We start from the raw sequence: 24,433 nt of genomic DNA, 5'->3' as shown, positions 1-24,433 counted from the left end.
TTAAATTCGACGTAAAAAGGTGCTTTGGGAATGTTTTCATAGAAATACAAAATTTGCCATAGTAAAAAAGTTACAGCGATTTGTTAAAAATGCACATTTTTGAAAAACACCCCCTAACTCCGAAACGGTAACAGATATTGATGTGCGGGTTTCACCATCGTGTTTTTGATAAAAATTGAGCTCCAGACACCGATATTAGTTTTCGTCTATCTCCTATAGAAAAGGGTGTTTCCATTTAAAAGCGTCGAATTTGACCCACCCTGTACACGCGACTTCGTTCGCGTCGAATTAATACTTTGTAATGGTGATGATAAAGCAAAGCAAGAATTTCCATTAACATACAAACTGGAGCAGAATCGTGGTTAATCAATTACCCAACTTTTTGGAATACCCTGTATGATTTTTTAAAAAATTTTAAAATATGTAAAAAAAACAAAATAAATTATGCGTGTCCAAGCGTTTTCCCGAAAGACTAACCGTTTTTTAAATAAAAAATATTGTAATATTTGAGGGGAGTTTTCACCCTCTTGGAATTTGAGATTCGAGAAACCCCTCCTTATCGAACCTCTACACCCCACAGTCAATTCGTTTGCCAAAAATCAACTTTAAACGTCAAGCAGTTTAAGCAGAATCGTGATTACTCAATGGACATATTTTATGAAACACCCTAAATAAATTTTTAAAAAATTTTAAAATATGTAAAACAACAATATAAAATATACGTGTTTAAGAGTTTTTCAGAAAAACATTTTAATATTTGAGGGATAGTTTCACCCCCTTAGAGTTTCGAAAAATCCCTTCTTATCGAACCTCTACACCACTAAAGTCAGTCCGTTTTCCAAAAATCAGCGTTTTATGTCAAGCGCTTTAAGCAGGATCATGATTAATCAATGACCAGATTTTTCGAAACACCCTCTATACATTTTTAAAAAATCTTATAACATGTAAAACCAAAATAAAATATACGTGTTTAAGCGTTTTTTTTCGGAAACTTGACCGTTTTTTAAATAAAAATTATTGTAATATTTGAGGGGTGATTTCACCCACTTGGAACTGGAATTTTGAAAAATCCCTTCTTATCGAACCTCTACCCTAGAATCAACCTGTATGCCAAAATCGAGCTTCTTACGTTGAGTGGTTTGAGCAGGATCGTGATTAAAAAATTTAGTCTTGATTTTTGACCAATTTGTGTGTGTGCTATTATCAAATTCGTCATTTTTATTTTATTTTCCAGGTTCCACAAATCTAGTAGGCAAATTCACACAGAGCGTGCGCAGAATAGTGCAAGACGTCAAGGACGAGGGTAGTGCCAGCGGTGCCACCAAGGAGGACGTGATCGAAACTAACGAAAGACTAAGGGCGGTACGAGTGCGCATGGACGAGTCCTACGACATCGCCAAGAAGGCTTTGGTAGGACTGATGGCCAGATACACCGAAAGCAAAACCATCCACAATGTGTTTCAGAGATACAGTCTTCTAAAAAATATGATTAAGGTAATTTCTGATGGATATATCTTCTAGTTAAAAACCGACACTGTTAGCCTAAGAGCTGACGACATATTTAGAGAACATATTTTAGGCAAGCTAGAATAACTAAAAATGCATAGTTTATTAACTGGTGAACCCAGAATCCTAAGTCTGGCTGGGGGGTTGGGGGTATTTCGCTACTGCGCAACCCATAACATTTGCAAAAAAATAAATCCAAAAAACATTCTTTAGGCAACTTGAAATTTGTTTATTCTTAAATTTTAGCATCTATTTAACCTAGAAATAAGTATGCCAGATTTTTTTCCGGGTTTAAAGTGTAACCAGACCATTCCAACTATGTTTAATTATTATACCTGGAAAACATACTGTTACAGCGTGTTTATTAGATGATATTAAAAAATATGTGTTAATTGCCAGACGAATTCAATGGGATTTAATACTTACCAGACGCGAATAAAGATTTTAAATGAGCGCGATAAGAAAGTCTTATAAGCGCGAGAAAGGTAGTTTATTGAGACCCGGTCGGCAGCCGATGCGGCTGACGTAACAGCATTTTGGAGTCGTAAAAACTTAAAAAAAACTAACTAATATTGAATAAATAAAAAGAAACATTTTTAATAAAAATGTATGATTGAAATCCTTTCAATAAGAAGACTTTTTAATTTAAATATTTTGCATCTGAAAGAATAAAAAGACGAATAATTATTTAAAAATTAGCATAATATAAAATATATTTTTTTCAAACGTCACAAAAGTATAATTATTATTATACTTTTGTGACATATTATATTATTATTAATTTTTGCGACCTGATTGACAATATAAAAAAGTCATTTTAACGCCTAAGCATAAAAGTAAAGCACTGTTACTTACTTTTGAATCTATTTAGAAAGATTAACAATGGTAGGTACTTTAATAAAATTCCCGAATACTTAATTTTTAGCACTGTACATGGTACCCTTTTGTCGGAACTACGTTTTCTGGTAAAACCACTTCTTTAAATTTTAAACTATGTTGTTGGCGCACTTTTAAAAATTCTTTGCATTTTTATAGTCTGCCTTCATCAAAAACAATAACTTTGTCACTAGTAACTTTTTTACAAACTACACAACTTAAATGTTTTTTATCCATTGTGGTTTAGTAGTTAGTAGCGAAATTAGTAGTTACTAAAATATTTATTTGCAGTAATTATTCTAAACTATTTACACTATGCACGTCAATATTTAATTTATAAATACATATTTGTACATGGTAACTTAATTCCAACAAAATAACCTCTGAATTAAAAGCCTGCAAATAATTGAAATGAAACCGAAAAAAAAATGTTTTTATGAAAATTTCACACCTCTACTTTTCAACCAATAACATGCCTTAATGTTGACTAGTTACCATGGCAACTGAAAAAATTTCCGGAAATTTTTTCGAGGCGCCACGAAACTTTAGTGGAAATTTTTTGACAGTTGAAAAGGTAGACATAAGATCTACAATCATAATGTGAATGAACTACAATGTCTATATATTGAAATATTACCCATTTGAGTTTTTTAGCATTTGATGTAACTAATTAAATACTAATATTTGTTAATATTATTAACAAATTGAAATTATTTTAAAATGTCATGTTGGATTAATATTTTTTTTCGCAAATTTAGGTGCGAAATTTTCTTGCCGAATACCCACGCAAGCTTAAATTATTCCTGGTAATTTTCTTTGGGCACGAATATTTAGGAAAGAATTATCCCCTCGTCTTCGACTCAGGATAATTTTCAAAATATTCGTGCCCTCAAAAAATTTCCGAAAATAATTTAAGCTCTTGTGATATTATAAGTGAAAATTCTGAAGTACATATTCAAAAATACTGTTACGTCAGTCGCATCGGCTGCCGACGGGTCTCAATAAACTACTCTTTCTCGCGCTTATAGATACTCATAAGACTTTTTGTCAGTGCTCATTTTAAAATCTTATTTATTCGCGTCTGGCAAGTATTAAATCCCATTGAATTCGTCTGGCAATTAACACATATTTTTTAATATCATCTAATAAACACGCTGTAAAAAGTTTTAGAATGCCTAAAGTATGTTTTCCAGGTATAATAATTAAACATATTTGGAATGGTCGGGTTACACTTTAAACCCGAAAAAAAGTCTAACTTTACTTATTTCTAGGTTAAATAGATGCTAAAATTTAAGAATAAACAAATTTCAAGTTGCCTAAAGAATGTTTTTAGTTTATTTTTTTGCAAATGTTATGGGTTGCGCAGTAGCGAAATACCCCCAACCCCCCAGCCAGACTTAGGATTCTGGGTTCACAAGTTATTAAACTTTATTTTTTGTTGTTATTCTAACTTGCCTAAAATATGTTCTCTAAATATGTCGCCAGCTCTCCGGCTATGTAGCCTGCAGAGCTACAAGCTCACAAAAAAAAAGAATTTAAATCATTTTTTTCCATAGCAACTATTAAAATTGCCTTATATCTATCAAAAATAGTAGATAAAGTAGTACTTTAACCGCAATGGTAGATTAAATGATGCTTTAACAGCGAGGATAGGTTAAAAACTTTATTTCTCCTCGCACGTTTTTTAATTGCTTCCATTTTTGAACATTTTTGTATCCCTTTTCATAAGTTATTCGGGATTTAAATGGAAGTAGTTTGAATATGGCATTTGTCGTCTCAGCCTGAATATCTGTTGGTAATTTACTTATTTCGTTTTGAGTCATTTCTGACTCCAATTCAATCAGCAATCGACACGAAAGGGAATTAAAAAATAGTGACCATGCCCTAGGCACTCAATGGTAATTTTATGGAACTATAAATTTAGTTTCTTCCGCATCACCAGACGGCGCAAAAGACATTAAAGTACAGGTTTCTAATTTATATATGAAGATGACATGACAGCTTCTATATTAACTACCATCTATGGTTTAGTTTTGGTCTAGTTGTCAAAATGTTGGTGATCCGTCAAGTTATTTTTAAATCATTTTTAAATAATTATTAATTCAGATATTCCTGATTTGCCGGAAAGTTCGGTGATTTGTGTTTATAGTTTGTGTTCTTATTAGTTTGTGCATTTTGATATTTACATCGTGTGAGATTGTAAACTTTTTTTAGTAAAGACCTTTTAGACATCTTAGATGAATAATGCATTTATGAACGAAATAAATGTTTTTATACATGTTTAATCATAAATAAGTAAGTACATAGTTGGTAATATAGTACTTTAACAATTAGTAGTCTATAATATTTTTATTATAATATTATATAATTTATTTGTTAAATCAAAAACATAGGCGCTATGTACTCTATTGTTGGTGTTTAAAATGTATGTATTCATAATTTATTTTTAGTTTTGAATATGTTACACTTCTAATGATCTAATAAAACAGAAAATATAGTAAACAAGTCTATATTTATTATTTTATATTTTACAAGGAATAATTTTACGCTTGAATAACGTTACCGTTTTAGTTAGCGTTAATAAATAACGGAACGCTAAAATTATGTTATGCCAAAACTCTCCATTAGTTTCTTCCGGATCACCAGGTGGCTCTAAATGACGGACTTATTTGTTTTATATCAGTGTCCAATCTATCTCTAGTACGTGACAACGTACTAACGTACTAACCAACGCCAACCCAGCACAATATTTTTTCCACTCGTAATAAATTCCGTGTAAGAATAATTTCTGAATATTTTTTAAAACGTAACTCGCTATGGAAAAAATACTGTTTTATACACGACGATTCTTTTAATACTGACTTGTTGCAGCTCTGGCTGAGCAGTAGCTTTTTTTAATATTTGATAGAATGCATTGAAAAATACTCCTCTAATAATATATTTGTATAAGATACAAATGCCAAAAAGTAATTTCCTTAATACAAGTTCCTTTTTGCTTTAACTTTAATCCTCACATTTAGGAAACCCTAAAAGTAAAAAACAACGAACACCTTACTAAACTGAGTTTAATATTAGGGCGTATAACCCTTTTTCACAATAATAAAAGATCAAATTGGATTACAGAGGGTCAGGAAATCTATTTGCCGTAAAAAATAAAACCCATTGTAGCGAAAAAACCCCTATTTTTGTTTGTTAAGGGAAAAATAGTAAATTGTGATTAGATTTTCTAGTTGGTAGAGAACTTACAGTTATTATAAAATAATATGCAAATATAATACCGTATGGTCGAATAAAAACGGCGTCAACGATGGCTGTGAAATTAAGATCGCTGTTATTTTATATGTAAATTTATATGGGAAATGTCATCGATCGTCATTTCCAAGCCAACTGGACGCCGTTTTTATTCGATCATACGGTATAATACTATATTGTTTTATTAGGAGTAAAAATGACACTTTTCGTGACGAGGCTGTAGTATAAAAGATAAAGTACCTAGTTTGTGATACAAGGTATTACCTTTAAAATCTTTTTATATTATTTGAAACGTTTGAAATTGTTTAAAAAAGTATTTAATACTAGAATTAGAATTTAGAATGAGTGGGAGGGGGGTTAATCACTTCGACCTTACAGATCCATTGTGTCTCCCTTTCTTGAATCATAACTCATCATACAGTCCCAGGGCTTTGACAAAAGCCAGTATCTGGGACGGTTTTATAGAGGGTAGTTCTCCATCTCCAATATCAGTCGTACCAAAATTCACGGCACGAATGGTTGTCGTCTCGGCGCACTCAGTGATGACGTGTACTGGTGTTTCCCCATCTTCCCCACAGAATCTGCATTCGCCGTTTCTTCTTAGTTTCAATCTACTGAGGTGTTCGTTGAGGAGACAGTGTCCTGTTAAAAACCCCGTGACAATCCGAAGATTGTTCTTACTCAGACCCAGGAAGATCTGTGATTTTTCTTCATCATAAGCCCTCAGAAACTTCTTCGAGTGTCTTAGACCATTGGAAAATTTCCATTCCAGGTTGCGGATGGAATCTTCCAAGTTCTTGAGTTCCGCCTTGAGTTGGTTACCACTTGGAAAGCAGAACGGTTCTGGTTCAGTTAGTGGAGTGTTCGCTGCTTTCCTAGCTAGATTATTTGCTTTTTCATTGCCTTCTATCCCTTGGTGAGCAGGCACCCAGTGTAGGAGGACTTTGTTTTCTTTGCCTAATTTATTCAGCTTCTCTATGCATTCTTTGACCAATTTCGAATTGATTGATACTGAGTTGATCGCCTTTAACGCTGCTTGACTATCAGACAAGATGGCTATTTTTGTTTCCGATAGTTCCTATCTAAGATAAGTTGTACGCATCTTTCGATAGCGTAGATTTCTGCCTGTAGGATACTAGGGTAAGTGCCCATTGGTTCGGAGTATTTAGCTCTCGGCCCAAATACTCCGATCCCTGTTCCCGTATTGGTCTTGGAAGCATCAGTATACCAAGTTATGGTATGGTCTTTCAACTGCTGGGCAAGCGTTTCGCTCTTCCAATCATTTTTATTGTTCAATACTACATTGAGATTTTCTCAAAGTTGTACGTTCTTGGCATATCGTCCACTGGGAGTTTCAGGAGTGGTATTTCCTTTTTGAGGGTGTTCCAAGCCCCTGATCTGACAATTCTCCCAGTTCTAATTCCGTTAGTGACCATTCTAATCATTGTCGCATGGGCATCTCTACCAATGACAATGTGCAGTGGTGTTAGATCTAGAATGACCTCCATTGCTGCTGTTGGACAGGTTTTCATGGCTCCTGTGATACAAACGCATGCTAGTCTCTGGACTTTGCACAAGTTTAGCCTTGCCGTCCGTTGCTCTAGTTTTGTGAACCAGGCAACTGCTCCATAAGTAATCATGGGTCTTACTATCATGGTATACATCCAGCGCAAAGTGTTAGGGGAGCAGCCCCATCTATTTCCGGCCAGTCTTCTGCATATCATGAGAGCCTTTATGGCTTTGCTGGTAGTGTTCTTAATATGCCTGTTCCACAGGAGTTTACTGTCCAGGGTTATTCCCAGATATTTAACTTCCTGTGTTGGCAGTATTACCTTTCCATCTAGTTGAATTCTTTTCAAGTTTTTCAGACTTCGCTTTCTGGTGAATGGCACTATCGCGGTTTTGTCTGAGTTGATACTCAGCACGACAGTCCTACACCATCTCTCAGTGATACGGAGTCGTCTTTGGATAATATTACACAGGGTGCCTTTTCCCCCGAGCGATCATGACTATGTCATCTGCATACCCAATGCAGTTTATTCCCGCTAGAGTTAATTCATCTAGTAGTTCATCCACCACCAAGCTCCACAGCAAAGGGGAGGTTACTCCACCTTGTGGAGTTCCTTGCGTTGTTTTAACAGCTACAGTTTTGGTGCCCATCTGAGCCTCTGCTAATTTTAATTTTATTTTTTTTTTAATACTAAATTATAATCAGATATAATAATACGTTTAATACTAAATAATATCAGATATTATCTTTGATAGAATGACATATTATTTATATTTTAGGATGTAATTAGGTTAGAAACACAATACTGGACCCTGGTGGACATACCCAAACAGGAAAAGCAGGAGACGGTTCCCGCTTTCGTTCTGAGGGCCTGTTCCATCATGGAGAAGACCCAGAAGTCTGGAGACGGTGTCAAAACGTCCACAAAATTGGCCGAAGAAGCTCAAGAGAAGAAGGAAAGGATAGAGAGGCTAGAAAGTAAATTTCCAATAAAAATTTTGAATTTTTCAGTAAGTATGGTACTTTTTGTAGATATGACATCGTCGCAAATTGATGCGGAAAACACACAGATGACGAACGATTTGTACAGGTTGTTAAAGAAGTACTCGGGGTTAAGGAATCTAATTAGACAATTAAAGGTAGTACCAACAATCTATTTGCTATTGAATAATTTAATGTATTTTTTTCTCTGTAATTTTTTTAGACGGAATATAGTAACGCAAAATATTATCCAATGGTTATTCGGTACTCGATGTTGAAGGATATGATTAAGGATATCATGCTGCATCCGGATTATATGGAAGTGTGTCACGAAGTGGACGTATAGCCAAAATCGTTTTCCTAGGGCGTACCCAGACGAAGACAGAGCTGTCGGTACTAACATTTTAGGAATTTGGTGAGATTATAGCCAGGAGTCCCTCGTATTAGGCCGCTGATTTTTTTTGTTTTTTTTTCTTCCTCTAAACTTTTGATTTCTGTTTTTTTCTTCCTTTTAATTTCCAAAAAAAACAAAAAAAAATACAATTTTTTTTCGCGAAAAGAACTTATAGAAGTCGAAATATACCACCTCTAAAAATACTCTAGATTTACCCTGTATAGTAGTGTCTAGATCTGTAATAAAATGTTTGTTTAGAACAAAACTCTGTGTAAAACAAAGGACACCTGTATACAGGGAGGTCCGAACTGTATTCCGGAAAATTCGGCTGAGAACGGTAAACTAATAGGATTGCTCATCCTCATAAGACGTACGTTCGCCTATTCCCGCGCTTTGGCTGACAATTGTGACGTCATTGTAGTCCTTGTCATGATAGTGTGTTTTATTGGTTGCCTATGGTAAACTAATAAAAATAACAGCTGAGAAATTTTGAATTAATTCTTTTGATGATTTTAAATGTAAAAAAGGTGTTTTTGAAGTTTTTAGAGCTATAGAATTTATAAATACGTTCATTTTGTGTTGTGGATTGTGACTAATGGCTTACTAAGTGTCTACGATATTGTTTATTAATTATTTTAAAGCAAAATATGGAAGTACTCTAAAAAGAATGCCTGCAAAAGGTGATGCTGGGAACTGGTGTTTTGATTTAATGCGATTTATGCAGTTAATTTTCTATACTGTATACATATAAGGTGTTTAAATAAATTAACTAAATAATGAATATTTTGAATACGGCAACCAATAATACACACACTATTATGACAAGGACTACACTGACGTCACAAAGCGAAGAGTTTTTGCATGCACCTGGCAGACACTTTCGGCTGAATGAGCAGTCCTATTAGGTTAACTGTTCTTGACTTCGGCAGCATATTCTGCACATAAAAATAACTAAAAATGTTCGTATAAATATATGTCCTAAAATGCTTGGTTCCGGAGATACAGGGTGTGTAGAAGTTCTTTCTTTTTTTTTCATTTTTATTTCGAAATTATTATTTTTTTTCCAAAACATTTCTGAAGTAACGTCAAAATTTGGATGAAAATTGTTGTCTCTAAATTTTTTGATATGATAAATTTGATTTTAATTTTTCAAATTAAAAAAGTAGAAAAAAGACCGAGACTTTGAGTCTTTTTTCTACTTTTTTTTAAATATTTTTAACTAAAATTTAGGATTAATTTAAAAAAATAAAAAGTTCCCGAATTTATTATTTCAGTCAAATAACTATCCACTCAACTTATTTATTTTTCTGTCAATAATGACATGTATTGGCTATTTCCATTCTAAATATCTTGAGAATGGTTGCTCGTAGCGGTTTATACCAAGAGAAATTTTTTACGTAAAAAATCACGGAAATGTATATTTTTTTACTCGGTAGATTTATACAGGTACGGATGAAAAGTTATTACACTTCGAAACAATTAAAACACATGTAGGTGGCGCCCCCTACAAATAGGAGTCATATTGACATCAAAATCAAATTTCTCATGTCAAAAAACTTCCAGATACTAATTTTCATTGAAATATTGACGTTAATTCAGAAATTATTTGGAAACTATCGAAATAAAAATGAAACTTCTACACCCTGTATCTACAAAAATAAGCATTTTAGGACATCCTGTATATTTTAATCTGGCAGTTCTTGAAATAAGTATATTATGTTATACACGAATTACGCAAAAAGAACTCCGTACTATTTTAGTTTAAAGCGATTCAAATAAGTATTTTTTGAACTTTAATGCTTTTCCTAGCAAAAGATCCAAACAATTTAACGTTATATCCGATTATATCGTATAGTTGGAAAAGTGTTTTAATATACTTTGTCGTAAAACCGTTTTCTGTGGCTTAATAGCACGAACTGCACGAAACATCGCGAGATATTGTCCCATATTATAAGTCAGATCTTCTAATAGTTTTGTTAGCGATAATAGTTTCGAACTAGTTTAGAGATTCAGATCCCTATAGCATGCGCAGTCGAAAAGAGCGTTATCTGATGCGTCGAACAAGTTATACCGGGTGTTTTATTATAAGTATAATAACTATAATTAAACTATAATTTTTTTATTTTTTTAGATAAAAAAAATATTTGGTATGTTAGTATATATGACATAAATCGGGATTGATTGATGTATTCAGTTAGTTTCGGTCACTTCCTGTTTCACCGGAAATGACTACAACTTTTGATTTTTAAATGGCACCCTCGGTATTTTTTTAGTTTATTTGATAGAAAATGACATTCTCAATAGATTGGCATAGAATATGTCAACTTTTGACATTTTTGCTTTTAGTTTTGAATTTTTTCAAGGGCCAAACCCTTCGAATAAAAAGATTAAGGAGGGAGCATATCAATAATTTTAGATCCACGGCGACTGGACTATAAAATGGCCGACTTAAATTCCGATTTATCACTGCCGTTCTAATTTTATTCAAAACGTGTAAAAACATGATGTAGGGTAGACGTGGGGTAGACTCAATAATTTGTTGTTTTATTTTACGTTGTGAATAAATGTTGGTAGTAATAAAAATAGATAATTCTAATAAAAATAGATAAGTTATAATAATTATTTATTAACAGAAACATCCGCTACGCTACTGAAATAGGTAAGTCAAATTGACGTATCTAAATTCTTTGACATCTAATCTTTGACAAACAGTAAATAAAAGCAATAATGCAAGAAAAAATATATAATTAGTTAATTTAAGTGAATTTCATAAATGATCGGTTTACTACACGTATGTATATTATATAGTCACTTACTAGCGAAAAGTTGTTCCATGATTTCACTGGATTTTTGCCGAGATCTACCGCACGCTACACAACCTACAGTCTTTTTCGATAAATCGCGATAGTGTCACTGTTAATTTAAGTTCTGCCACAATTTCCTTCTAGATTTACTACCTTTACACAACTATCAGTAGTAAAATAAATAATAACATAAAATAAGCTCAGTAAAGACTGACAAATTCACAAAATTTCAAATCAAATTCAAATGTGTCAAATGAATCGTCAAACAGAACTGTCAAGGATCTCCACCCTAGAGTCTTCTTTCCGTCGACCATGCATTATACTCTTTCCTTAGTCTTTTTGTTCAAAGGCCAAACCAAATTTTAGGGTTTTTGACTCTCTACGCTCCTATTAATTTTTCTAAAAATATAATCTTGTTAACGAGATATCATATTAGGTGGATTCATAGCTTTGAAACATAAAGGAGGGAGTTAAACAATTCAATAATCTGTTAACCCAAAGTTTGCTACAAGATTTGAAAATCATTTGGCGTAAAAAGTTAACATAAAAAATATGTTTCGAAGGTTATCATATGTAGCCAAAGCGAATTTGACAAGTTTTTTGATAGTTGTTCTGTATGATACACACATTCTAATTATTTTAACCATTGTTAAAATGTTGTATACCTCATATAATACTATTTTAATTAAGATATTTTATTTCTATCCAGGTTTACGATTGCAGTCTGCATTATGTCGAATTTATGGTTCGTGAAAAACAGGTTTTTATATTTTTTCAACAGTTTTTTTTATTAAAATTGCTTATTTCCTGGGTTCAAGGCCAACATATAACAAAAGGAATTTTTTTATAATATCCAATAATTTTAAAATGTAACGTTAACTACTTATTTATTTAAAAACCATCAATAAAAACAGGCTAATTTGATCATTTAGTTTTGCTTATTTTGTAAAGCCCATAGCGAATGTTAAAATTTTGAAAAGCCATACAGGGCGAGTAAAAACTATATTTATCATGTTCAAAAAATCTTTGATTGAAATTTAAACGTAAATTTTTAAACTAGTAATTTTTCAACTTTTTTCCGTACATATAGTCATGGAAATTGGCGATTTTGGTCAAATTACGCATTTTGATAAAACTGCTGTTATTTACTAATAAATATACAGGGTGGCGCACCTCATTCGCCTCGGTTGATTATACGAAAACGGAAAGATGTAGAAACAAAATATTTTATAAGTATATGTGGGGAGGCAATGTGCACAATTTAAAATTATTTTGAAATATACAGGGTGTTTCAGAACTAAGATCCATACCAAAGTTATATTTTTTCTTATGGAACATCCGGTTTTGTATATACAGGGTTGTTCACCACATACGACACGGAGTATTGTAGCTAAACGATGAGATTTTTACAAATTGTAAGTTTTGGGTTCGATGAAGGACTATTAGAGGTACAATTTAAAAATAATTTTACAAGATACAGAGTGTCCCAAATAAGTAAAAAATATCCAAGTGGTATTTTTTTAAATGGAACACCCTGTATATTATTACATTTTTAGTTTCTACGATTAAAATAAAGGTAAATTTGATTAAGGTTTATTATACTTAAACCTTACCGTTAATATTTTCAATTTTGTGAAATTGCAGTAAAAATTTTAAGGCTTCATTTCTCCAAGGGTATCAAAGTTTTTAATACTAAATATTTACTGAAGTTTATTTACTGATCAATTATTGTGTTGCAATAATAAAAATAATACCACCTTATACAGAGTGTCTAAAAATTTATTTTAAATAATTATTAGCTTCAAACGGCAATAACTTGTTTAATTTAAATAGAACATCCTGTATATTTTACGAGAATCAGATGCACAATTTAATTGTCTATCAAATTATATTATACCATTTTTTACCTATCTCTTTAAGTTTCCGTAGAAAATGCATTTTCTTGTAATTTAGAACTTATTTATCAATATACCCATGGACTATTGACATTTTCAGATTATTTTTAAAGATGTACCAAATTTTTAAAGAGTACAGATACTAATATTGTCGATATAATTCGTTTATTTCATTAAAAAGTAACAAAAACTGTTTAAATATTTGTTAAAGAGGATCAATTAATATGATTCCAGTATTCAAACTACATTAACTGACTGTTTGCGTTGATTAATAATAATTATAGATATATTGATAAATGAGGTCTAAATTAAAAGAAAATGCATTTTCTACGAAAACTTGAAGGGATAGGTAAAAAATGGTATAATACAATTTGATAGACAATTTAATTGTGCATCTGATTCTCCTAAAATATACAGGGCATTCCATTTAAATTAAAGAAATTGTGCCCGTTTGGAAAGCTAAAAATTATTTAAATTATAAATTTTAGACACTTTAAAAGGTAGTACTATTTTTTATATTGCAACACAATAACTGATCAATCAATAAACTTCATTAAATATTTAGTATTAAAACATTGATACCCTTGGAGAAAAAGCTTTAAAATTTTTACTGCAATTTCACAAAGTGAAAATATTTCAAAAACAGTAAAGTTTTTTTAAGTATAATAAACCTTAATTTAAATGCGCTTACTAAAAATGTAATAATATATCGTGTACATTTAAAAAACCACAACTTTGATATTTACATTTATTTGGGACACTCCCAATATGTAAAATATTTTAAATTGGCAGCTCTAATAGTCCTTCAAAACCCCAAACACAATTTAGCCATGAAAGTATCATTGTTTAGCCCTGACCTTCCGTGTCGTATGTGATGAACAACTGTATGATAGTTGTGAGAGAAGGCCTTTCCGGAATAGCAGATATGTGCTTGCGGATTAAGCAAACGGATTCAAAAATGAATAAGGAAGGAAGAGTCAGTATTTTGAAATTTTTAAAGAAATTCTAGCAGTGAGTTCTACTGTTTAGTCCCAATAAGTATCGAACTGCTCTCTTCTGAAGTTTGAAAATACGATCAAATTTTGTCGCGCAACAAGTACCCCAGAATGGAAGGGCATAACGAAGATGCGACTCAAAAAGGGCATAATAAACCATTCTAGAGGTTGATGAGTTAAGTTCCTTCGAAAATGATCTTAGCGCAAAACAGACAGCGCTTAGTTTCTTTGATAAAGCTTCGATGTGAAAGTCCCATTTTAACGAGTTGTCTACAACAAGTCCTAAGAATTTCACAGAGTCCACGACGTCAATAGTGGCGTTATTAAGTACAAAAGGTTGTATAGTACTTTTATATGACAAAACTTTAGTTTTTAAAAGGTTGAGGCATAGGAGATTAGAATGGCACCAAGATTTAATGGTGCGTAAGTCACTGGATATAGTATTATATAGTGCCGTACCATCTGGGCCGCTCCAAGTGAAACTAGTATCGTCCGCAAAGAGGCAGATTTTACCGCTAATGTCTAGATTTGCAATGTCGTTGATAAACACCAGAAACAAAATAGGGCCAAGTACTGAACCCTGAGGGACACCACATTCTATAGGCTTACAACAAGACATAGACGTATCAATCCCCACAAGCTGCCTTCTGTTGCCAAGATACGTCTTAAGCCATTCGAGCGGCACTCCCCTGAATCCATAGTATTGCAATTTGTTAATTAAAATATTATGATTTACACAGTCCAAAGCCTTAGAGAAGCCACAGAAAATTGTCGTTGTAGAGTGATGGTTATTAGAGTATACATTATTGAAAAGATCGAACATAGCATCATTTGTGCAACTGTTACTTAGAAATCCAAATTGATGGGTAGAAAGTACTTTATATTTAAGGAGAAAAAATAGAAGCCTTTTTTTAACCAATCTTTCAATGATCTTAGATAATGTGGGCAGGAGAGCAATTGAACGATAGTTTGAAGCTTGATCTTTATCTCCTCGTTAATTAAAGTAGTAGGATAGATTAACGTGCATTCCGGAAGTTCAGAGAACATTTTGAGAGTAAGCCCATCAGTCCCAGATGAGAATTTATTTTTAATACTTTTAATTGTACTACGGAGCTCATCTAATAGATAACATCTAAAAGTTAAAAATTAACAGGAAAACTAACCTTTAATTGGACAGACTAGAGATATTATTATTTCTTAATTTTTGTTGTATTTTTTGTATTTAACAGTATGTATTCTAATTGTTCAATATTTTTGCAGAAATTTTAGAGAGCTTGGATCTTCGCAGTTTTGTACGCCCAGGAAAACACGTTCTGTTGATTTTTTGGACACGCCAGCGCCGATGTGACGTAAAGAGGACATTTTTTTGTTGATTTTTTCGCTCCATGTATCACCATAATGGGCCAATTAATTACGATCACCCCTTTATTCGCACGCCAATGAAGCGGATTTAACATCAAAAACGATACGTTTGGTCATTATTTTTTTCTCTACGTTGCTCATTCGTGTTTCGTTTGTATTGAGAGCGGAAATAAATTTGGAGAATTGTAAAGGCTCTGGATAGAGCACACTCAAAGTGAATTTTTTCGATGAAAGTCGAAAATTTGATAAAAAAGAGGGGATTGAATGTATCTGTGTCGATCTGGAATTGACTGTGTATTTTTTAGAGAAAAAAAAACAAGAAATTTGATACAATGGTTGTTATAGAAAACTTGTGTAAATACATAAATATAAGATATTAATTAAATTAAATATTTTCATATATTTCTGAAGACTATATTGATAAAAAAATGTAAAAGATGGAAATTTCAAGTTGATGTGATATAGGGGAGCAATGACTATAAAGAATACAAGGACGCGTGAGTCACCAGTGACAATTTTAGCCATTTTTAATAGTTTGTGGTGTGTAGTAAACTTTGTATAAACTTTATTACAATGGTGATGTGTTCAGCTTTCAAGTGTAAAAGCCGAAATGGTAAGAAAAAGCCAGGAGTTACGTTTCGTAGGAAAAAAACAGTCAACTCCTCCTTTTTAGCGTTTTTTTTATCGAATTCGATAATTATTTTCTTGATATTATATGTTTTGTACCTTTTGTTAACATTTTAATACATTTTTTTCGTAATTAATTAGTATGATACCACCGCGTACACCATAGACGTAGTCAAAAAATTTACCAAAAATATAAATATCGCCTCAAAGCGGCTATATTAAGAAGAATATGTGCCACGGCACTGTTTGGAAGAATGGTCACAGTTTGGTCTCGGGTCTTGTTTTCTTTAGTCATTGCAAATATCTAACATTTGATTTTGTGAATCAAGGTGTATCAATGGCCTTAGAATAGCATATATGTGGATATAGTCTTTATAAATATATGAATTAGTTAGTATATAAGCTGTGCCATTTATAAGGAATATTAAGTTATAAGATATTAAAGATACAAGAGCTCCAACATTTTTTGTTGTAAAATAAAAATACCTTTCTCGATTTTTCGAATATTTTCATATTAGTATTTCATGGAATATACCGCAACAATTTTTTTAACTATGATTTTGCTTATATAAAATTGACAGCATATTTTCTGATTAAATTTGGTATAGTAAACGCCACGAATGTTTGGGAGTGATTCATCGGTCACTACCATAACCATGTGAACTAATCTGTTCAAGGTCACATAAAACTTAATTCCAGTGCTGTGGTCTTTCACGTCTTATAATAGTCAATATATAATCTGTTGTAATTTGTTGTTTTAACTGTCAAAGTCTTTTCAAAACATATATTTGGTTATAAATATAAAATGGAATGCCCCATTGGTCGCACTGCAAGCACACCAATGGACTGACGCACAAAAACGAATCAATCAAAGAAACGCGATATAGTATCGTCTTTGTCAATCCCGCTAACATCACGGCATATAAATCACACGGCAGGCTAACTCTGCCCAGATCCCATTGTTTCAAAATTTCTATATAAAATTTGACCTTGAAAACACCATTATGGGTGACGAGTCAGGGCCGGATTAAAACGTATCAAAAATTTCCCAGAAAATAAACTATTGATAAACAGGGTCGTATTAAAAAAAAAATATCTGTAATTTTTTTTTTTTTTTTTTTATTTTAATACTTTTTATCTAAACAAATGAATCGTTAACCGCGCATAGTCCTCAAAAGTAAAAATATGAAAAAAATCAATTAAACATTAAACTGTAGAGAATAGACAATTAAAATTAAAAAACATGCCAGGAGTTATGTATGTCTAAATTTATTTTAAATTAACTAAAACCTTAGACTAAAACAACCCCCCTTCCTCGCACCCCTCTCTTCCATTAGTATTTCTTCCTCCGTCTACCAGAGGCGCCCTTGTATAATAAAATTGAAATGTATTATAAGTTGCCTATCTATTTAATAGTATAAGTCTTTTATCTATGGAGACAGCTTTATTTATTTGTCAAATTACATAGAAACCAACGCCAACCCAGCACTGTATTTTTTCTACTCGTAATAAATTCCTTGAAATAATAATTTCTGAATATTTTTTAAAACGTAACTCGCTATGGAAAGAAATATTGTTTTATACACGACGAAAAATTTTTTATTTTTAAGCCACATACTCATACTTCGCTCCTTCGTCCCTTCCTCGCCTTACTTCGTCACTTCACTTCGTTCCTTCGTCCCATCGCTTCCTTCCTTCGTCCTTCGATGCTTGGAAATTAGTCGATTATGCAACAACACACCACAAATATTTTTAATATAGCGGTTACATGTTTATTACGAAATCTCTAGTAACCTCTAAAATTTTTAAAAAATCCGAAAGGTGCAGAATTTTTATTTTAAAAAACTGCAATTCTTTGCGGTGTCAAAAATAAAAATTGAATTTTAATAATATAGATTTTTTTTAATAAATCCGAATAATTCAGTATCATGTACAAGGTATATCAGTATGAATGTACAAAGCGAGTCAACAATAGAGTAAAGTTTATTATGTAATTTATATCGAAACTATGAAATATGACTTACTAATTAAACGTTGATATCAATCCCCCCATTTCTTCAGATATTTTTGTAAAGGCATCATGCACACTATTTCTATTTTTTTATTTTTGTCGCTACGATTACATAAATATAGACATGTATTTTTTCACAAATATGAAGACAATATTGTTTTTTTTCTTCCATTTTTTAGACTACTGTGTGTGAATTATGTTATATCGACTGGCGATTGCTAGATGTACAGGATGTCCCATTTTTGTGTATTTTATGGGGTTTCTGGTTTATGAGTAGAGATATAAAAATGCCGTTTTCACATGATTGTTCTACTTATCATGAAACTAAATATGCTACACACAGATTTATCCTAGCCTTCTTCTTAGTTCAAAGTTATTTCTTATTTCTTTCTTTTACTTTTTATTTTTTAATTAATAGAAATTTTTGCATTTTTCGATAACCTTTGTATCTCGATTATCTTATAACTTATCGAAAAGGTGAAAAGGATCAGTGATGGGCGGTGGGTAAGTACCCAATTTGTAGATAAATAAAATCTGGGTGTTTATGTGTATACCTACCTGTAGATTTAGATGACCATCCTAATTTTATTAAAAGGAGTTTCCGACGACCGCATAGTAAATACCCGGTATAATACCGGGAACAGAAATATATCAATATATCTATTATATAAGGAATATTGTAGATATACTCGTATTCTTGATATTACTGGTATTATACCGGGTATTTACTATGCGGTCGTTGAAAATACCTTTTTTAAAATTAGACTGTTCATCTAAATGTACAGGTATATACCGGATACCCTGATTTTGTTTTGTTTTACCTATTGAGTACTTACCCACCGCCCGCGCCCGTGTCTCGTTTTTCAGGTAGAATGCAGTGACGAAACTAGTTCTTCGTTGGGAGCTGTCTATTTCGAAAAATGACTATATATAATGTTTTATTTTATTTGCCTTGTTATGAGCTTTCTAAAATTATAATATACTCAATATTTATTTATTTAGGTACTGCTAAACTGGTAAACAGCTCTTATTTTATTTAACTTAATTTTACCAGATAATTTTGCTGCTTTTAAATAACATGCCAATAACCAACATTTTACGTCGAATAAATTAGTTGATTGTTTTGATTATCTAATTTAAATCGGCCGACTATGTAATAAAGTTAAATAATGCATTTTACCCCGTTTATGAAAATAAGTATTTTAGAGAGCCCGTAACAAGGAAAATAAAATAATATACAAAATATCGCATTTAAAAAAAACATATAAGTTTTAGTCAATTTAAAAAAAGACAGATTCCAACGAAGAAATAGTTACGTCACTGCATTCTACGTGAAAAACTGTACGGGAGACCGTTTTCACATTTTCGATAAGTTATGATACAAAGGGGATCGAAAATTGCAATAATTTCAGATTCGCCCTGTATTTTAGGAAGTAAGAGAGCTAGGACATATCTGTATGTAGCATCATTAGTTTCATAAAAAAGTAACAGCGTAATGTGAAAACCGCATCTTTGTATCTCGACTCATAAACGAGAAACCCTGCAAAACACAGGAAAATGGGACGCCCTGTACAGACGTACTGCCAAATCAAGAAATCAACTACGAATGAAATCCAAGATTGATTTATATATTTTAATATTTTTTGTGTTCGTGATAATTCCTTTCCTACTTCGTCCAAAAACCGACAGTACGGGAAGGAGTGTTTCGAGGAAGTAAACGGACGAAGTAGCGTTTTGACGAAGGAGGAAGGAACACACAGTCGCATAAAATCGACATTTTCCATAGTAAATATATGATTTTTGGACGAAAGGACGCGAGGAAGGAAACGAAGTGAAGTAGTGAGTATGGGGCTTAACACTTTTGGAATAATTATATAATAAATTTTTTCGTATACTCGCTATTTAAACCGGTGTATTTGTATATACTAGTTGTTTAATATATTTTCCGATGGCGGCAGCACCGGCCGAAAATACACCAAGCCCATAATGCTGTAATAAAAAACTATTATCCTTCAAAATTAAACCAACTAATCACTTTTATCATTCTCTATGCATTTTCTGCATCATCTCCTCTAACGGTGTTCGCGAGATATTAATTGATAATCAACTAGCAGCGAACTATACCGGCGGCGGAAGCGAGGGTAAAACGGAACGCGGGAGGTAGATAATTCCTCTTTTCTCATTTACAAGGGATGTTTTATGGGGATTCGATTTGGGGATCTTTATACCGTAGTGCTGAAGGTGGGGGCTTGTTTTAATTAAAACGTCGAAATGGGATAGAAAAAGAGGATTTTTTCGTCGGCATGTTGTTGGAATTTTCCGATAATTAAAATACAAAGAAGGGATCTGTTAGCATTTCCACTAATAATCACTTATTCTACTAAAAAAAAAAAGAAAATTGAAGAGGGTTTATGTAATCCAACCTAATAGAAATAGATGTATTTCTCAGAAACTTAAGTCTTTTTTTTTCCATAGCAACTGTTAAAATTGCCTTAAATCTATCAAAATATTAGCTTAGAGGATAGGTTAAAAACTTTATTTCTTCTCGCACGTTTTTTTTTAATTGCTTCCATTTTTGATTTTTTTTTATCCCTTTTCATAAGTTATTCGGGATTTAAATGCAAGTAGTTTGGATATAGCGTTTGTCACCTCAGCCTGAATATCTGTTGCTAATTTACTTACTTAGTTTTGAGCCATTGCTGGCTCCAATTCAATCAGCAATCGACACGAAAGAGAATTAAAAAATTATTGACTCAAAACTGACAACTAAAGAGACAGCTTTATTTATTTGTCAAATTACATATTTTGCATAAAAAAATGAAACTTGTATAAAAAATAACTATTATTCACCATCTTTTTCTTCACACTGAAAAATAACTTTTTATAAGTTTTATATTTTTTCCAATAATATTTAGATTTATATTCTTCTGATACACGTTATAACCGTTAGAATTTAAATTAAAATACATACATTTGTAAGATAATAATTTTTTCTATATTTTTTCTTAAAATCTGTTTACTTTAGAAATATAGTTTAGCTTAAACAATAAAAAAGTAACATAATTTGTATCATTATTCGAGAGACCTACGCCATATGCTAAATTTCTTTATCTCCGTGTATGTTTTTATCTACGTATATCCTTATTGGTGGAAAAGTTAGAAGTAAAATGTAAATTATTTGTACAAGATTATTACCATATTTTAATTTTACAGTACATTAAAATCTCCACTCTTTGTACTATAATCAATAAGATTATTTCTATTATTTAACAATTCCATTAGCAATTCTAATTAAAAATTTAAAAGTTTGTGCTGGGAATTATTTCAGAAATTATCGATAATTGAATAAAGAAAAATAAATAAATTATGTATTGGCAAAGTTACATATTATTTACATGTTTTGAGAAAAAAAAAGTATTTTTAAATTTTTCGAAGAAAAAACTTGCTTGTGTCAAAAAATGGCATAGGCATAGAAACGAATTGAAAAACCTTTTCACTAGTGAAATAAAAAAAAGTAGGTTTTTAGTAATATTAATGACAAATTCTAAAAAAATAAAATATGTTTAACTGAATTAATTTAATCAAATAAAAAGCGTATTTTACAATTTTAAAATATATAGCCCAGGTCGTAAAGCTGCTTTATTGCAACATTTTATTCGATTCCACTGCACGGGAAAACGAACAAAAACCGAATGATTTTTAATAAAAATACGCGTTATTACTCTCTGGCGGCAGTTGATGTAACTAATAAAAAAGACGAACGGTATAGTTTCAAATTGGAACGAGCAGCGCACATATTTGATATATCTGCCGCTCGGCATATATATTAAAATTCTTATTAGATACGGTTTTAATAAGGAAAAGAACAATGCAGTAGATATTTAACTGAATACTGTACAACTGCAGTTAATAAAAGTTAAAGTAATATATCCTTTTCGTTTATATTTTTTTCTTTTTTTTTAGTTGAAATTAAATTTAATATCATAAGTACTTGTTTCTTTCATTGCCTCTGTCAGTACGATTCTGAATAAAATTGCCATACACAAACACAATAAATTAACAAAAAAGCTTCGCCAGAGTTGACAATTGATAAAAATTGACTATACAGGGTCCGGCAATAGTGCGTCGGGCATCTATAGCTCCTAGAATAATACATTTGGGAATAAAATAATAATTTGGTTTAAGTGCATACTGTTTGACCAGCGGATCTGAAGCTACGGAAGGAATGCGAGAAAAAAAATCGATATTGCCACGTTTATCTATAAAATTGCAAAAATGCCAGACATGAACTATAAATTTAATATATTTTTATTATATATAATGTGTTTAGCATATATCCTGACGTATATTACTAAGGAATTTTAACGTAGTTCATATTGTTGGATATATTTTATTTAATAACTTATTTCTTTCATTCTGTATAATCTGCTTATTACGAAAGGTGAAGATATTTCAACGATATCATTGGCAAACCGGCATCGCCGCGTATTTACCAATTCTATTAGCAATTCTAATTAAAAATTTAAAAGTTTGTGCTGGGAATTATTTCAGAAATTATCGATAATTGAATAAAGAAAAATAAATAAATTATGTATTGGCAAAGTTACATTTTATTTACATGTTTTGAGAAAAAAAAGTATTTTAAATTTTTCGAAGAAAAAACTTGCTTGTCAAAAAAATGGCATAGGAAACGAATTGAAAAACCTTTTCACTAGTGAAATAAAAAAAAGTAGGTTTTTAGTAATATTAATGACAAATTCTAAAAAAATAAAATATGTTTAACTGAATTAATTTAATCAAATAAAAAGCGTATTTTACAATTTTAAAATATATAGCCCAGGTCGTAAAGCTGCTTTATTGCAACATTTTATTCAATACTAGAATTTAAGGACTAATAAAATATAAATTTTTTAATGCCAGTAGAACATAACGTTTACCGGCAGCCAGACGGGCCGCATGCTGTTCTAGAGAGCATAGTAAAAGATATATCAAAGAGCCAGACATCTTAAAAGACTTGTTTTTCCGACGTTGCTAGCTCTCGTACTACTAGGTGGATTCATAGCTTTGAAACATAAATGAGGGAGTTAAAGAATCCAATAATTTATTAACCCGAAGATTTGCAAAATCATTTGGCGTAAAAAGTTAACGTAAAAAAAATGTTTTGAAGGTTAACATATGTAGCCAAAGCGAATTCGACAAGTTTTTTTGATAGTTGTTCTGTATAATACACACATTTTAATTATCTTAACCATTGTTATATGTTGTACACCTCATATAATATTATTTTAATTAAGTTATTTTATTTATATCCAGGTTTACGATTGCAGTCTGCATTATGTCGAATTTATGGTTCGTGAAAAACAGTTTTTTATATTTTTTCAACAGTTTTTTTTATTAAAATTGCTTATTTCCTGGGTTCAAGGCCAACATATAACAAAAGGTATTTTTTTATAATATCCAATAATTTTAAAATGTAACGTTAACTACTTATTTATTTAAAAACCATCAATAAAAACAGGCTAATTTGATCATTTAAAGTTTTGCTTATTTTGTAAAGTCCATAGCGAATGTTAAAATATTGAAAAGCCATACAGGGCGAGTAAAAATTATATTTATCATGTTCAAAAAATCTTTGATTGAAATTTAAACGTAAATTTTTAAACTAGTAATTTTTCAACTTTTTTCCGTACATATAGTCATGGAAATTGGCGATGTTGGTCAAATTACGCATTTTGATAAAACTGCTATTATTTACTAATAAATATACAGGGTTGATTATACGAAAACGGAAAGATGTAGAAACAAAATATTTTATGGTTATATGTGGGGAGGCAATGTGGGCACAATTTAAAATTATTTTGAAATATACAGGGTGTTTCAGAACTAAGATCCATACCAAAGTTATATTTTTTCTTATGGAACATCCGGTTTTTTATATATAAGTGGATAGTTGTGAGAAGGCCTTTCCAGAATAGCAGATATGTGCTTGCGGATTAAGCAAACGGATTCAAAAATGAATAAGGAAGGAAGAGTCAGTATTTTGAAATTTTTAAAGAAATTCTAGCAGTGCGTTCTACTGTTTAATCCTAATAAGTATCGAACTGCTCTCTTCTGAAGTTTGAAAATACGATCAAATTTTGTCGCGCAACAAGTACCCCAGAATGGAACGGCATAACGAAGATGCGACTCAAAAAGGGCATAATAAACCATTCTAGAGGTT

At 31.6% G+C, this 24,433-nt stretch overlaps 1 protein-coding gene across 1 annotated transcript in view; it reads left to right on the top strand.

Annotated features, from left to right (window-relative positions):
• Positions 1-15,622, top strand: part of LOC115881978 — a 116,222-nt gene extending 100,600 nt beyond the window's left edge. The window contains exons 3-7 of the mRNA XM_030899745.1: positions 1,235-1,494; positions 7,924-8,122; positions 8,177-8,283; positions 8,349-8,540; positions 15,474-15,622. Of these exons, the coding sequence (XP_030755605.1) occupies positions 1,235-1,494; positions 7,924-8,122; positions 8,177-8,283; positions 8,349-8,471 (689 nt within the window). The 3' untranslated portion in view covers positions 8,472-8,540; positions 15,474-15,622. The remainder of the gene's footprint in view (positions 1-1,234; positions 1,495-7,923; positions 8,123-8,176; positions 8,284-8,348; positions 8,541-15,473) is intronic.
• Positions 15,623-24,433: the final 8,811 nt, after the last annotated feature.

The sequence above is a fragment of the Sitophilus oryzae genome, unplaced genomic scaffold, assembly GCF_002938485.1.
Source record: "Sitophilus oryzae breed Bouriz unplaced genomic scaffold, Soryzae_2.0 scaffold_1745_pilon_pilon, whole genome shotgun sequence".
NCBI classification, from domain to species: Eukaryota; Metazoa; Arthropoda; class Insecta; order Coleoptera; family Curculionidae; genus Sitophilus; species Sitophilus oryzae.
The sequence above is the reverse complement of the archived record's forward strand: the minus strand, read 5'-3'. Positions and strand labels throughout refer to the sequence as shown.